The sequence below is a fragment of the Nipponia nippon genome, unplaced genomic scaffold (genome assembly GCF_047370975.1).
Source record: "Nipponia nippon isolate SJK-2023a ecotype South Korea unplaced genomic scaffold, ASM4737097v1 scaffold_3, whole genome shotgun sequence".
NCBI lineage: Eukaryota > Metazoa > Chordata > Aves > Pelecaniformes > Threskiornithidae > Nipponia > Nipponia nippon.
Genome location: NW_028262347.1, coordinates 120,100,429 through 120,116,639, shown reverse-complemented (window position 1 = coordinate 120,116,639; position 16,211 = coordinate 120,100,429). Strand labels below are relative to the sequence as shown.

General features: G+C 51.7%; 1 protein-coding gene across 1 annotated transcript; it reads right to left on the bottom strand.

Annotated features, from left to right (window-relative positions):
- Positions 1-3,718: 3,718 nt before the first annotated feature.
- NANOS1 (nanos C2HC-type zinc finger 1) lies at positions 3,719-4,940 on the bottom strand. Its single transcript, XM_087766638.1, has one exon. The coding sequence runs from the start codon at positions 4,785-4,787 to the stop codon at positions 4,011-4,013; it is 777 nt and encodes a 258-aa protein (XP_087622764.1). The 5' UTR covers positions 4,788-4,940; the 3' UTR covers positions 3,719-4,010.
- Between the last annotated feature and the right edge of the window lie 11,271 nt (positions 4,941-16,211).

Below are 16,211 nucleotides of genomic sequence, written 5' to 3'. Positions count from 1 at the left end.
CCAGGAGGCAATCCCGGACAGGAGAAGCCTTGTCTTGCTGTAAATGAAATGTATCTTTGGTGTTTTAGTATCTGTGGGCTGCAGTCAGTGACAGGAACTGCTACATTTAAGCAAGTTTCCCTTCTGTAACTAAAAGGTACTGTTAAATTGTGTGAGCCTACAAAGCAGAGGTGTTAGATCAGTGAAATGCAAGGTTCAAACTGTACCCGTTATTCAGGTATGGTACCCATCCTGCGTGGTTTGCTGCAGAATTGCACGAAGCAGGCACGCAGGTGGCACAACGGGAGCACCCGATCCTTCCTCTTTTGCCATGGCAGGACCAGCCAGAGCTGAAATGCTCCACATTTTGTCTGGCCCTGCTCTTAAAAAGAATTATTAATGCATTTAATTATGGTAGGCCGGAGATTCTATGAGCTATTCCGCTGCTTATTGCTAATCAACATGTGCCTTGCTGCAATTCAAGCTTTGTTAGTCCTTGCACTCTTGGGCAGGACAATTCACTGGCTTTGCTACATCTTTTTCCACATGTGAAGATGCAGCCTATCACTCCTCTGCTTCGCCCGGGCTATAGGCACATTAGAAGTAATTATCTTCCTCCCCACGTGACTGTTAGCAGACTACCTCCAGTATACATTAACCTATACATTTGGTGGGTCGAACTGGCACGTCTATGGGAAGTAAAGACATTTTATAGCCATCATGGGTTAGTGCTACGGCAGCTGCCTGGGGCACTTGGTCAGCAGCGGGACTGCGAGCAAACTCCGTCCAGACAGGACCTTCCCTAAGGATGGGCACAGGCTTACCTGACCTCAGCTGCACCAAGTTACCTATGCATCCAACAGTAGCTTTTAATTAGAAGTAGCTTGCTTTTTGCCACGACTAGTATCAACCGAGGATGATCGTAGCTCTCCAATACTCTGTGTTCATTCTGCTTACCAAAACATCACTATGGAAAAGATTCCATCACTTACATGCTTAGGAATATTTCCCTGTAATAAAGTGATTCTCTGAAGGTAAAATATGTGGTTTAAACGAGTGGCTGTAATCTTTTGATTTGCAGATGCCTGTCGAATAAATGAAAATAGTATCAGGCTCGCTTTTCTTAGACCTCTTCCGTGGAGCATGTAACAGCCTCCAACCTGGGCTGCTTTCAGATTAAGCTATTTGCTGTTCCTAGGATTTAAGTTACTCATGTCAACTGCTTCCAGTAATTTAAGGAATCAAAGTAACACTCTAAGCACTATCTATTGTAATAAGCTTTTCCGAGCGAGAAGCAGCATGTTTCTGCTTACTCAGTGCCACAAGGAGCGTGCTGGTGCACAGCAAATGGCAGCAGCCTACTTAAAAAAAACCAAAATGTCCTTAAAAGTTCAGTCTTCGTGAGACACTGACTTGCAGAAGTTTAAAGGGCAAGTTGTCCTGTCGAATGAGCATGGAAAGGAACCGAAGAGCCTTGCTCTCAGGCTGCCTTTTGCCGATTCTGAATCTTGTCATCTCCCCTCTGGAATAGTTTGGGTATTTTTCCCCCTCTACCAGGTCTTCTGAAGCTGTTACTCTACCACCTTACCTGTTAAGGCTTTGATCAGATGCCTAACGCCGTGTAGTGGCTATGACAGGCAGCTCTCGGCCTTCCCACAGCAAGGCTGCAAGTACGCGCGTAGGACGCGAGGAACCGGGAGCGACCGGCAGCGGCGGGGGCCCTCGACACAACAGTTCTCCTCTTACCCGGGCAGAGGGAAGAAACAGGCACCGCTGAAGGCCAGCGCCATCCAGGGCGGGGATCTTCTGGTGTCTTGACGAATTTCCAGGCATTGCAATAGGGCTGTTGCTACGCCGTAGCGTCATGTACAGACCGGCGAGGAGGGGTGGGTACATCGCGAACGCTGCGAGCAGCACCTACGATCCCACCCTGCCAGAATTACCCCTCCGAAAACACCTGAGGAAGCTTTTCTTAGATCTTTCTTGCTTTTGTGTCCAGTAACAGTCAACTGCATTAAAATGCATGTGCTGATCTTCAAGCTTCCCACAAGGAGGTAACGAAAGTACAGAAGAAAACTCTTCCCACAGCATCACACCTGAGCTCGATTCTAACCTGCGGTGGGTACGGATTCAACCTTTGTGGACCAGGCATCACAAAACCAAACACGTCTGACTTCTCACAGCTTAGAAGAGCCCGTGGTGCGAGCCCCACAGAACGAGAGCCAATACGCAATGATGTTCAGCAGGAGGAGAGGGTAGCCGCAGCCACTAAGAAGTGTTATTTAATGCAAGCCCCGTTGCATTTGGTAATTAGACCTGACACCATCTTTGGAGCCGTTTGATGAAGATTTAAGAGAACACTTCCGCACAAAATCGGTTTCTCCCTCCCAATTGCTGCAGCTGTGAGTCAAGAGCAGTGATGAATGACGAACCCCGGGCCCTCCTTCCCAGCCCACCCTGCACATCTTCTGGCGCTGTTCCCCGCTGCCCAGCTCTCCCCCCATCTCCCACCCTGCTGAGCAGCTTCTCAGAAGGCATCCACGCAATCCTGTGCCAGCCCACTCTTCCCTAGCTCCCTTCTTCTGCCAGGACCCGTCTCCTTTCTCACCCTCCTGGTGATGCCCCAGCAGTCCCTGCACAAGGCTCTCTTCACCTCCCTGCCCCTGGCAGGACAGAGCACCCCTCCGTGTCCCAGGTGACGGCAAAGCCATCTACAGCACAACCATCTCTGCACCGAGAAGCCTTTCGGCTCCGGAGGACTCCTAAGCAAACTACAAACCTGCTGCTGCTCCTTGTCCTGCCTCCAAGTCACAATAAAAGCCATTTCTGATCTCTTGAGAAGCAGCGTAGCCCTGTCTGATACTCGGTACCAAGGAACTGCCATCACCTGGGGTCCAGACCTAGGGTCCAGCATCAACCTCACATTTTGTATAGTCTACGTAGCGTTAAGGATATTTGTTAAGCACACGGGTAGATCCCTCCCACCCTGCAGTGAGTTAAAGCCACATTCTCTCAACTCTTGAAAATACGTCACCGCTCCTTCCACCGTTCTGCTACGGTCACGGCTTTCTGCTTTGTCCAGGTCTCTCCTCTCCGAAGGCTTCCCATCACCTCCCCCTTCTCCACCACAAACACAACCTGCGTCAAAGCTTATTCTCTGCCATACTTACTGCCTTTCCTTCAGCAGAAAGGGCTCAGTGTGCCCCTCAGCCCAGAGTCATTACGTTCTCAAACAAGCACTTCGATGCCTCCTCCTCTCAGACCTTCCCTAAAGCCACGTAGCAAACACGGGGACCGGCGAGACCAGCGCCGTCCACGCTCGCTAGCGGGACGGTCCAAGGGTGACCGTGGGGCACTGCTCTCCCATTCTGCCAGGTAGGATGCTCCGATTTCGGGGAGGCGGTGGTAATTACCAAGCGAGTAACCCAGTGCAGGTTTCATCACGATTTGCTTTTCCCCGTTTTAAGACTAGCAAAGGAAATTGCTCGGATATTTACTTTAAGACCTGAAACGCGGAGTGTTGTACCCTAATTAAATACCCTGCTATTAACAGGCGAGCCGACAGCTCTCCCGGCCGGCCCCACGGTGCAGCCCGGGGCTGAGCAGCCCAGCCGGACCCCCGACGGCCGGAGCGGTGCTCGGGGGGCCCGGGGATGCGGGGACCCCGCCAGCCCCGCTCCCTGCCCGCTGCTCGCTTTAACCCGCCTCCCCCCCACCCCGAGTCAGATCTCGCCGTAAATCCGTAAAAATCACATATATATATTTTTTTTTTCTTACAATAAACAAATACAGTGCATCTCAGCTGCGCAATTCCCGCGGGCCAGCGCGCAGCGGACGCCCCCGGCGGCACGGCACCGGCCCGGCGCTCCCGCTCGCCAGTCTCCGCCTCTCATATATTAATGTGTGAAAGAACAAAAACCGCCATCGGCTTTAAAGACCAAAAAAAAAAAAAAATTCAAAACAACCCCCCCCAAAACCCCAAAGGAAAACAGACGGGAGGAGGCGGCGGCCGCCCCCCGGGGTCCCGGCGCCTAACGCCCCTTCTTCCCCAGGGCGGTCCGGGCGTGTTTGAGCTGTTTGGCCGCCTGCATTTTGGAGAGGGGACAGTACTTGATGGTGTGGGCATTGTCGCCGCTGGCCCCGCAGAGGGGGCAGGTGTAGCGCCGCAGCACCGGGCAGAGGACGCGGCCGTCGGGTCCCTTGAGGATGTGGGTGGTGTAGAGGGCCACCGCCTCCTTGTTGTTCCGGCAGAAGACGCAGACCTGCAGCTCGGGTTTGAGCAGGCGGGAGGCGGCCCGCGGGTGGGCGGGCAGCCGCCCCGCCACCACCACCCCGCCCCAGGCGTGGGGCGAGCCCTCCCGGCCCGGGTGCTCCCCCGAGCAGTCGAAGACCACGGCGGCGGGGCCGCCCCGCCCGGGGAAGGGGCTGAAGTCGGCGAAGCGCTCCTCCAGCAGGCCCTCGCCGTGGTGGTGGTGGTGGTGATGCCCGCACAGGTCCAGGTCGTGCAAGTCCAGCGCGCCCTCGAAGTACGGCCCCGCCGCCTCTTCCTCCTCCTCCTCTTCCTCCTCCTCCTCCTCGGCCGGCGGCACGGCCGCCGCCACCACCACCGAGGGGGGCTCGGCGCCGAAGCCCTTGCCGGGGCGCAGGGCCTTGGTGATGAGCGTGGCCAGCCCCAGGTAGTCGTTCCAGGAGTTGAAGACGTTCCCGCAGGCGCTGTGACTCCGGCCGCCGTAGCGGGCGCCGGGCAGGCGCTCCACGGGCGGGAGGTGCCGGTGCTGCTCCACTTTGCCGCCGGGGAAAGCCTCCATGGGGGTGCAGCCGCCCGGGAGCGCCCGCTCCCGTCCGCGCCCCCGGACCGCGGCCGAGCACCCGCTGCAGCGGCTAATGAGGCTGACGATGCTGCTGCTAATTGATGCTGCTGCTGCTGCTGCTGCTGCTGCTAAGCACACCGCCGCCGCTCCCGCCGCCGCCTCTGCGAGCGCGCGGCCGCGCGAGGCGCCTCAAATAGGGGGCGGTGGCGGGAGGGGAGGGGGGCGGCCGCCGCGCTCCCATTGGCCGCTGTCCGGAGCTCCCTCTTCCTCATTGGCTGGCGGGAGGAGGGGAGGGGCGCGGCGGCGGCGGCGGGGCGCGCGCTGGCGGCGCAGGTGTGGCGGCACGTGCGGGCGGGGGCCCGATCCGGCCCCAGCGGGCCCGATCCGGGCGGTGCCGGTGCCGGCGGGGGGAGCGGGGCCGCGCCGGGGGGCAGCGCCTGCGCTGGCCGGGGACGGGGTTTTCTGTCCACCTTCAGCGCAAGGGTAAAACAAGTTTGGTGAGGTGCGGGTTTTGGCTGGGGTAGCGTTGATTTTCTTCATAGTAGGTGGTGCGGGGCTGTGGTTTGGGCTTGTGCTGGAAACGGTGCTGGTGACGCGGGGGCGGTTTAGTCCCTGCTGAGCAGTGCTTGCACAGAGCCAAGGCCTTTTCTGCTCCCCGCCCCACCGGCGAGGGGACTGGGGGTGCACAAGGAGCTGGGAGGCTGACCCCAGCTGACCAAGGGTATCCCACGCCGTATGACGTCATGCTCAGCGTACAAGCCGGGGGGAGAAGGAGGAAAGGGGGAACGTTCAGGTGATGGCATTTGTCTTCCCAAGTCACCGTTACGCATGACGGAGCCCTGCTTTCCTGGGGATGGCTGAGCACCCGCCTGCCGATGGGGAGCAGTGAATGAATTCCTCGTTTGCTTCGCTTGTGTGCACGGCTTTTGCTTTCCCTATTAAACTGTCTTCATCTCAGCCCGCGAGTTTCCTCGCTTTCACCCTTCCGATTCTCTCCCCCGTCCCACCGGGGGGGAGCGAGCGAGCGGCTGCGTGGGGCTCAGTTGCCGGCTGGGGTTACACCACGACAGGTCGTAGGCACCCCAAAATGGAAAGCCGTCAGTACCTGGCAAGCTCATTCAGGGCAGCAGGTGCCTTCCCATCGGTGCCGGTCAGTTGTGTGGGGCAGAGGCGATGTCTTCTTCAGACCCCTCTTAAGAAGTGGGTTTGGTTATTATTATCTAAAGCTAATGAAAGTTTTGGATCGGGTCTCAGATGAGGTACGTGCGCTCGCTTGAGTGCTGCTTGGGTGTGTGGAACCGCTCTGGTAGATTCAGCCCTCAAAAGGGACGGGGCTGAGCCGTGCTATGGCCGCAAGCACGTCGTGTGCGGCGGGTGCAGGCGGAGAGTGCCGTGCGAGGGACCCCGGGCAGCAGGATGGGCACCGGTGTCCCGCAGCACCCGCCCGGCGAGTCTGACGAGTCTGGGTGTCGGTGGCCCAGCTCCCACTCGTGGTTGCAGAGCAGCGGCCGCGCTGCTGGACGAGGGGCCGTGGCGGGGAGACACAAGCCCCCTTTCCTGCCCCTGACGATTCCCGTCTGGTCTGGCCCCCCAGAAACCAGATCCTCCCCTGGGAAGCATCACGTGCATGCTCCTCCATTTGGGCAAGAGGAGTTAAAATGCAGCTGCAATTAAAAATCCTATTAATTTCCAGCCCCTGGTAAGAGCTGCTGGGCTGAGCACGGTGGGTGGAGTTTTGTCAGTAGTAAATCTGTCTCCCCTGTGCAGAGCCTTGATTTGGACTTGATGATCTTAAAGGTCTTTTCCAACCTAAACAATTCTATGATTCCATTTGTGGGTCTGATAAGCGTTCCTCTGGCAGGTAAAGCAGCGTTACAATGTGGTTTGTTTGCAGCTGAAATCAGCAGGTTTCATAAGCTCAGGTATCAGAAATACCTCCCGAGGGGCCGGCTCCCTGCACCGCAAGGCCGTGATACTCTTCTCCAGCCACGCGAAGTGGCTGGGAAGCGGGTGTACCACGGACCAAGGAACAATGCGGACGGCTGCGGGGAGTGGAGCTGGCTGGACACAGCATTTCAGAGCGTGAGTGCTCTGGTTGGAAAACGGGGCTCCTTTCTGTACTGAAAACATTTGCAAAAGAAGCCCTGTTGTGGAGCCGTGCTCGTGGTGGGACGCGGTTCTGCACCAGGTGACCACAGGGGCATTTCACAGTTTTGTGGCATTAGGCTCAGCCTAGAGCCCTTCTCCGAGACGCAGTTAAGTGACAGGCCTTTTCTCTCTTCAGTGGAGCGTTTCGGGGCCTGTCCAAGTGAGGCACGGGGCATTGCCTCTCCAAACGCAAACGGATGGCCTGATTTTCACGAGGGATGAGCGCTTGCAGGTTGCGCTGGAGCCAGCGGGGAACGGCAGAGGTAACAGATGGGTGAAACGGCGCAGGGTGATCCGTCAAAGTGGGTGAGCATCACATCCTGGGGCCATTGTTGTCACTCATCTTCTTCTCTAGACAATTTAAGAGGAAGTCTTGGAGAGTGAATAATTTCAAATCACTTCATGCTATAGCAGTGTAAGCAGCACAGGCAGAGAGGAAAAGGGTCCTGTTCCCCTCACTCCTAATGCAGGGAGTGATGAAGAACACGGGGCAGCCTAAAAAATATCCGCGCCAGAAAAATACAGTGAAGCATAGATACCTGTCACTAGCACTGCAGTAACAGCACCTTTATTTGACTGAGAGCTCTGCCAGAGCTCGTCTGTGTCCGCAGTCCAAGCGTACAAGGTATGTTGCAAAAGTTACTCTGCCGCTTTCCCTGTCCAGACTTTTGCAAATGGCCCTTCACGTTCCAGATGTGGAGCAAAGACTGAACAGCTCGACTCAGGGGTTGGGTCTCTGCAGAGCTGTCAGGCGTCATCAGACTTCAGCCGACCTCGCTCGTTGGGTGGCATGGCACAATGCTGGTGCAAGGGTAGGGAATGCCGCTGTTGACATCGGAACAAATCAATGTCTCAGTGGAACTCTTTCATCAGACCGTTTCAAACAGTAAACAAGAAATATGGTCGTGAACAGCTAATGGACAAGTAGCTGCTTGTAGGAAGGATGCAGCATTGGTGTTTTGGTGTTCTTTGAAAATGTTTTTCATTTGAAACGTCGAGAACTGCAAGAAAAACTACTGCTTTGTCCTCAGCTGGAGATTGGGACTATTTCTGACTCTATCCCAAAGTACCCTTTTGGCAACCCTTGTAAGGACTTTGACAGCGTAAGACCACAGCTGTCTTGATGGTGTCTTACGTGAGTTTTCGTGGCAAGGCTGCACAGCAGCTCTGGAGAACTATCGGCTGGAGCAGAAGTGACAAATAACTATTGGCACCATGAATTCAACCCCACGGGCCAAACTCTGCCTAGCGAAGGGGAAGGTTTCCTGCAGCCCCTCAGAGCAGCGAGAAGCCGTGTCACCGATTTAAGCAGCTCTGAGCGCAGGAAGCCATCGGATCTGCTGGGAGTGAGTGATCCACCTGGGGCGGCCGGTATGGGAGCGCCCACTGGCCGCAGGAGTTTGTTGAGCCCATATATACATACGGGAATATAGGAATATATATATATATATATATATATGAAAACTATGGAGCCATAGAGCTGTGGTAGCGGACACCCTGCTCCCGAGGGACGGAGCTGCGGTGCTCTGGATCACCAAACCACACCACCGGGAGAGCCTTTCTGGGCAGCGCTCCCCTGGGTGCCAGGGGTGCGGCGTCCCTGGACATCGCCGCCTCCCCAGGAAGATTTCTGTCTTCATATTTAAGGAAAAATGATCTAACAAGTCATTTAACAAGAATGATAGAAAGGTTTAAGCACAGGGGGTTTTGAGTGCATGCAGGACAGCTGTCAGGTTTAGAGAGGAGATTAGCAGCTCATTTGAGACATACATTAGGAAAAAGAGCTTACTCCAGGGGGCTGTTAGCTCCCTTGAGGCTGAGGAGGATTTAGTATCTGTAAGTGTTGATGTATTGTGCACGTTATGAAGCTTGCCATCCCAGCAGCTTTGATATGTTCCAGCTTTTCTTTAAAACCCCTGTGGATGTTAAAGTGACTTTTATTTAATGTGGGAGATGTTGACAAGCTCCCCCAGGAGGCTGGTGAGTTCTCGAAAGGGTCTTTTAAAATATTAGCTTCACTACCACTTTTAGATGATTTTTTTTTTTCCCCTCTGGAGCATCAAGGAGTGGTTTGTTTCTGACAGCACTAAAAATACATTAGGTGTCTGCTGACGCAGGAAAGATACACCCTGTGCTGGTTGGACTCCCAGCCAGGGATCCTATCTAAAGCTTTTGGCTTAACAGACGATGCTTGTGTTTGCAAAGCTGAAGTTTATAGCACAGAGCGATCCTTCTGTTTAGAAGATTGGAAGCAGCTGGTGGGACTAACACAGGCGAGTTAGGTTTCAGCAGAGGATACAAACGCAGGTCACGAAAGCAGAGCTTCAGTTTGGAGTCTGCTCGGAGGCTCCCGCGCCGATGGTCGATGCGCCTGTGGGCTAAGCGCTTTCCCCAGTGTTTCCCTTTCAGAAAGGGAGAGATGCTGTGAGTGCACGTGGGGTGGCTGTGCGGGCGGGGGGCTCTCGGAGGAAGCCCCTGCTCCGTGTTGCTGGCGTGGGGAAGGTGGGGGGCCCCGGCCCCGGCAGCTCCCGGGCTTCGGGGAAAGGAGGGCTTGTGCTGGCACGAGAGCGTCGGTAAGAAATGCGATGAAATGACTCTAGCCCTTTTTACTGGCAAAAATACACTGGGATGGAGGATTAGGGAAGCTAAAGCCAGCTGTGAAACACGGCTTTGGTTTGGGGAATCTTTCTTTGAAGACGTGCTTTTTTTTTTGTTGTGGGGAAGCAGCTGATCCTTCAAGGAGGCAGAAATCTGTTTGACTGCAAAGGAGGCAGTGGCGGTCTTGCCTTCGCCTGATCCGTGCTGAGCCCTGCAGGCTATTTCTGTATCTCCAAACACGTTAGGTGTTTCTGTACCGGGGTATCAAACTTCTCCATGGGGTAGACCGCAACTCATGCACCGCGCTGGAGGCAGGAGTGACTGTCCGGATCCATCGTCTTCAGCCATTTTGGAGTTACATGACAGTCCTCAGACAATTGCAGCAAAAGTTCACCTGGGCAAACAGAGCTGCTGGGGAACGTCATGTATTTTTAGCTGTCTTTTAATTTGATTCAGCCATTGAAAATGCAGAGCAGCACGCAGCGGTAGCCAGCTCTCTAAGAACTGCTGCTCCACAGCAGACAACTGGAAAGAGCTGAGGGGAAAAAATAAAGGTGCTTCCAAGAGTACATCGTTGCCCGGTGAAGAGACAGCACGATGTTAGTCTCCATTTCACGGGTGTAAAACCAGAGGAGGCAGTGGTAGGTCCCCCGTGAAGCAGAGCTGGGCGGGTGGCTCCCAGGTCCCTGCACCTAGCAAAACCTCCCAGTTCTCCGTGAATGCAGCGGTGTCTGTTCAAGGATCAAGCGAGGAACTGGTCTGCAAGAACTGAGGCTGTGATCCCAGACCAGCTCCTAGAGAACCACACAGAAATGAATAATCCTCTTTAACTACAGACTTTGACAAATGCCACCAGTTGAAAGACCTGGAGTAAAATATTGATGAGCTAGCTCATAACCTGGGCACTGCACAAGCTGGGCTTTGGACGGCATGGAGAATCCAAGTAGTGATTGCCCTTCGCGGCAGGCGTGCACGGGGGCGTGCAGGGGGGCTGCCGAGGGGACAGCTGAGCCTTCCTCAGGGCTGACAGCAAATAGGAGGAGAATAGACTTCATGTTTTGGGGGCTGACGGTGCAGGGAGGAGGGAAACTGATTTTCCTCTCCCCCAGAGAAGTTTGTCAGCTGAAGTTGAGCTAGTTTTCAGGAGGCGAAGTGTTTTCTGGACACAGAGCTTTTTAAATCTTCAAATTCAGAGCACTGCTGAAAGTGTTGGAAATAGTAGCTGTTCAGGAAAAAAAAAATCCATTACAAGACTATTTCTACAATCAAAAATGTATCCAATCTAATTATTGTGGCTGATAAACAGTAGACACTATCAGCTCTTCCATCATCCCTTGCAAATGCATGGAATTTAAAGGAGAGCATAAAGGTCGTAGACGACCAGACAGGGTTTTGACTTGCCCATCCAAACTACTGCACAACACAAATACAAGCCAAGAATCAAATGTTTATCGGCAGAAGCATGTTTTTCCTGAGGATATAGTAATGCACATTAATATCTCATGGAGAAGAATGTCAAAGTAGCATAGAAATTCATATGTACTGTTTATGACAAAATCAAACAGTTTTTATGAAAACTGAAAGGGTTTTTTGTTTAAGAACAATTTGTGTTTATGCATTTTATGAATGCATCAGGGAAGCGTAATAAATGCTATCAGCATTTTGGTTTCTAAATGTTGAATGAGGTTTCCTTCTTATAGCAAATCAGACTCATGTTGAAACTGAAAAACAGGTTCTTCTGTAAAGATCCTGTGAACTTGAAATAGCACAGAAAAACGTGTTCATTTTACAGTTTTATAACGAATGAAATCAAACTCTATATTATTGGGCTTTATTATTATTGGGTATCTCAAATTCAAGCAAAGTGACCGAGGCAGGATGGGTATTTGGGGACCAGCAGCTCTCTGTGCTGAGCCGCTCGACCAGCCGATGCGACGGCACCCACTGACAGCAGCCTGCGACCCAGCCTGTGCATTTTGAAATGCCGAGGTTGAAATCCTGGCTTGTTGGTCTCCGCTGCAGCCAGGGTCTCGTCTTCGGAGCTTATCGTGGCTGGCAGGTTGTTATCATGCGCCTCTGTCAGAGTCTGCCCCAGCAACTGTGTGTCGGAGGTTCGTGCTGTCAGTGCCTCTTGGAGGGTCTGGTATTTCAGAGGTTTCACACATCTAAATTTGAAGTGTCGGTCAGCTTCGCCTGCGTGTAATGCTGTTTCACGCTTTCTTTTAACTCCAGGGTAATAATAAATGAAAACCCAGCTCAGCAAACACTTAAATACGTGCTTACCATTACAGGCCTTGCTACAGTACTTGCCGTTTTTCTCAAAGTCGGCAGTTTCTATTAGATTTCAGGAGACTGTGGAGGTTTTAAAGCACAGAGAGAGGTTACAGTGACTTGCAATGCAGGGTAAAATCCTGTTCAGTTGGTATCAGCGACAAAGCTCCTGCTTACTTGAAGGGGGTGGCCAAGAGTTTACGTACTGATTGCATCGCGTGCTGCCCATGCTTTCTTGTCTCCTGTGCAAGGTCATGGAAGTGGAAGGCCAAGCCAATGTGTTTGGGAAAAAGCAGAGGCTTTCCGTTTTGGACGAGTCTTTGGATTCATTGAAAAGAATATTTCCAATAAAATTTTGGCTAGACACTCTACATTCCTTTATGTATTCCTCCTCTCCAAAAATTACTGCTCCAGGATATACTTGAGAGAGCTTGATACTTGCATGAGGATTTATTGCTTTTAGTTTCTGAATCGGTTCTGAACCTGAATTAGCAAATGCCAGTGCATATTTCTAATAGCGACAGGAATTCCAGCAGAATTTCTGAGGTCTGCCTGGCTGATTAAATCCAGCAAAGGCTCCAGCTAAGCTCCTAGACAGAGCCAGCCATCTCAAGGACTTTAAGACGACTGCAAATTCAGTTCTGAAGAATTTTTTATTGTGTGAAATTTTACCAAGCAGAAGACATATATATTAGTTGATCCATATAAATGTCATACACACATGCAAGACAGTCGATAAGTTTCTGATATATTAATTTCACATGGTGAGGATAATAGTATTTCTCCTGACAACTTGATTAAATTTGTAAAAAATTCCTAGTGAAAAACAGTCATTGCATTTTTTGTCAAGTTGATAAGTATGATTCAACTGTAAGAGAAAAGCAACTGAAAAAATCAGGCTTGCACTTGAAAACCAGCACTCTTGTTTTCTGTTTTGTTATTTGGCAAAAGGAGTAAACAGAGGGCTCTTCATTGTTCTGCTTGCTTGGTGGTGCTGGTTTTCTTAATCTGAAATGGAAGTTGTCTCTATTGGGAAGAACAGTGATGACCAAGAAAACAGTGAAACAACTGGAGAATACTGAAGTCAAGAAAAGAACAGGAAAGAATTTTTAATCAGTCTAAACGTTTTATGTTTCTGATATATTCTGGGATCTTTTGTCTTCTCAGAAGTCATAGTTAACTTCAAGGAGGCCTTCACTAAAGATCCAATACCTCCACCCTGAGATTTCCAGCAAACATGTTTGGGGACATTGCGTGTATCCTCCAGCTGAAGAGAGGAGATTGGGGTTTGGAGCCTGACCTCCTCTGATCTTACGGGGAAAGAGACACAACCTCAGCAAGATGTTTCTCAGAGCATTTTGTGCTGCGCAAGAAGGCGAATGCCCCTCAGCCTGTTAATGTAAACATCTCCGGTCAACCGCATCTTGGTTTGAGGAGGGTTCCTGGAGAACTCTGAGGGTCAGGGCTTGAGCTGCAGTGCTGTGCGCCTCTTGGGTCCTGCAGCTTGGTGGTTGTGTTGGGTGTGAAGAGGGCTCCCATGGCAGAGCCCTCTGCCTGGGGAAGCCTCGGTGCGGTGGAGGGGCTGGTGTTTCCCTTGATGTACAATGGTGCCCATGCAACTGGCAGCCACGCCAGTGCCTGGCCAGGGCCACATGCACAGAAGGTATCGTCCACCTCTCGCTGCTCTCCACCATGGTGTGTGCCTCCAAAGGGCTTCTCCCTTGTTCCTCGGCTATGCCCTTCTCCCAGCTCACCTCATGCCCATGCTCACAGCTTAGGCTGGGACACAAATCCTGTCCGCCCCCAAGGCTCTCGCTCGCTCCCTGGGCTATGGGGTCCTTCCTGCACCCTCCTGCACAGGGGTTGGGGTGTAGCTGGCTCCTGCCCATCCGTGCTCCTTACCCTTGGGAGCCCTGGGCACGGATGCCCACAGATGACGTGTGAGATTGGGTGCTCCTGTGTGCACATCTCTGCACGCAGCAGTGTGAGTGGATTGCAATTTGCACTTCGGCATTTCGCGTCCCCTGGGAGCCTGTGTTAAGTTTCCAAATTCTTGTGCTCCTGTTTTCTCACAAATCCCATTCTGAGTCTGACCCGGAGAGCATGACTTCGTTTGTGTTTTCAGTAAGAACTATTTTGTTCAAACCTTTGGGTGCTTTTGATTTTTTTTTCCTGAAGGGATAAACCACTAATTATACATGGAAATTGTACCTCAAAGATCCATCTTAATAATATAATTGTAGTAGCAAAGCAACTGGTATGATTATGTGCATCATTGCACTTTTCAGCCATTAACCAGCTTTTCTTGGTTAATGAAGTTAGTAAAACCTAGAATGTGCTTTGCTGGAATATATCCAGTGGAATCTCATTATCACCTACAAGCCTTTATAATTGGGGTGATAATGTGCAAAACATTATATTGCTGATAAATGAGATGGGATTAAAAGAGGACGAAGTTCTGCTCTCAGACACACGTGACAGATCTTGGGATTTTGGTGGGTGTGTGTGGAACGCCTGCAGCCCTGTGTTGAGTTTGGGGGGGTCACATTTCAAGCAAGAGGAGGTGCACTTGGAGTGAGTCCAGCGGCAAAATTAATGAGAGCTGTGACCTCTCAGGAAAGGTAGAAAGAATTGGTGCTGTCGAGTCAGGAGGAGACTGCAGTGAGGCATGAAAATGGTCTTAAACACCTTCAAAGAAGGGAATAATCTGTTCTCCATGATCCTCTTGGATAGGACACACAGGAATGGGCTTAAAGCACAGTGAGGGTGGTTGACACCGGGTATTAGTGAAACACAGAACGGATAATTAAGGACTGATTGAAATTGCTTGGACCAGGGTGTGTCAAAGGATTCTCCACTGTTGGCAGGCAGCAGGAAGAGGTGAGGGAGGCACTGGCGGAGGTGGCACGGGTGCGATTTGTCCTGGCTTCGGGCGGCGGGGAGCTGGAGCACTGGTGCCACCACTATGATGTTATTTTACGGTTTTCGAGGCGCATTCAGGTGAGAGACCAGAGAGCTACTTGGTGCTTGGACAAACACGGGCCAGATCTGCCAGGAGGATCTGTGATCAGGATTATATATATGCACACCCGTTACACACTTGGAATTACTGTCAGCACTGCTGATAGAAGGGAGAGAAGACTATCAATGTTATAGAAGGAAAAGGGAGCATTACTGTTGGTTTCCTTGGATGATACAGGTCACAAGGCTGCTTCTGTTTCTGGTTGTTTGAATTTCAGCATGTCTTTTTAGGAAAAAAACATCCAAATGTTATTTAAAAAAACCCTGTAATGAAGAATCATCCTGTCTGCTCCAGCTCTGGCTTCGGTAATAAATTCATGATTTGCACTATTAAACATGTGCCCCATCTTTCCAGTCAGAACTTGTCTGTTCTCATTGTCAAGGAGTTCCTATGCTAATTGAGGACCCTGATCTCAAAATTTCATTCTCCCTGTAAACACTGATAGCCTTTAACCAAGTCATCCCTTAACCTCCTCTCTTCATAAGCTAAATAGTTTGAGCTCCTGGATCTGTAACTGTAAAGGCTGTTTTTCCGTCCTTCATATTCCTCTCTGAACTCTCTGCAACTTGTCAACATCCTTTATGAATTGTGGGCTCTAAATTTAACACGGCCCTCCAGCGGGAATTACACCCGTAATGCCAGGAGCACAGGAAGATTTGCATTCTTTGCTACAGTACTATACTCAAATATTGTGTACGACTGAGTAGGAACATAAAAATAGGTTCAGGCCAAAGGTTCATCTAGCTCAGTATTTTGATTCTGACAGTAGCTTGTAGTGGGTGGATACTGAAGGGTGATATTTCCCTGCATAGCCCTCCCCTTATCTTTTTAAAATAAAGACACAGTCTGAAATTCCATGCAAAGCCCTTGGTATTTGTATGTTTTTGGTGTCTAAATGGTCTCTTAAGCCTGTCGGTTTTCAGCATTTGTATCATGTGCCGCCCAAGGAGTTAAACTGTAAACCAGAAGATTTGTGTCTTTGCTAAGAGTCTGGGAAAGGATATTTTTAAATCACAGCAGGGCCCTGAGAAGGCAGGGCGAGAGCCCCGGTTCAGACGGAGGGAGAGCACGTTCCTGGTCCCCGGGGATGGTGCTCGTCAGCAGGCCGGCCCGCCGGAGGCTGCCCTGCCACCCTCGTGCCTGACGGCTGTGCTGCAGTGCCAGGGGCTGGCACCCCAAAAAGGCATTGGGAGCAAACGCAGGGCCCTGCCAGCCTTGCTGGAGCTCTGAGAGCAGCCGCCTGAGCGCCAAGGAAGGAGTTAATACAACGCTCTTCATGTCTCCCCATCTGTAATGACTGTGCTTGTGCTTAGCTGATGAACCACTGTGATCCCCAAATCTGTTGTAGCGTCTCTGACTCCCAAGACGGAGCCCTGCCTCTG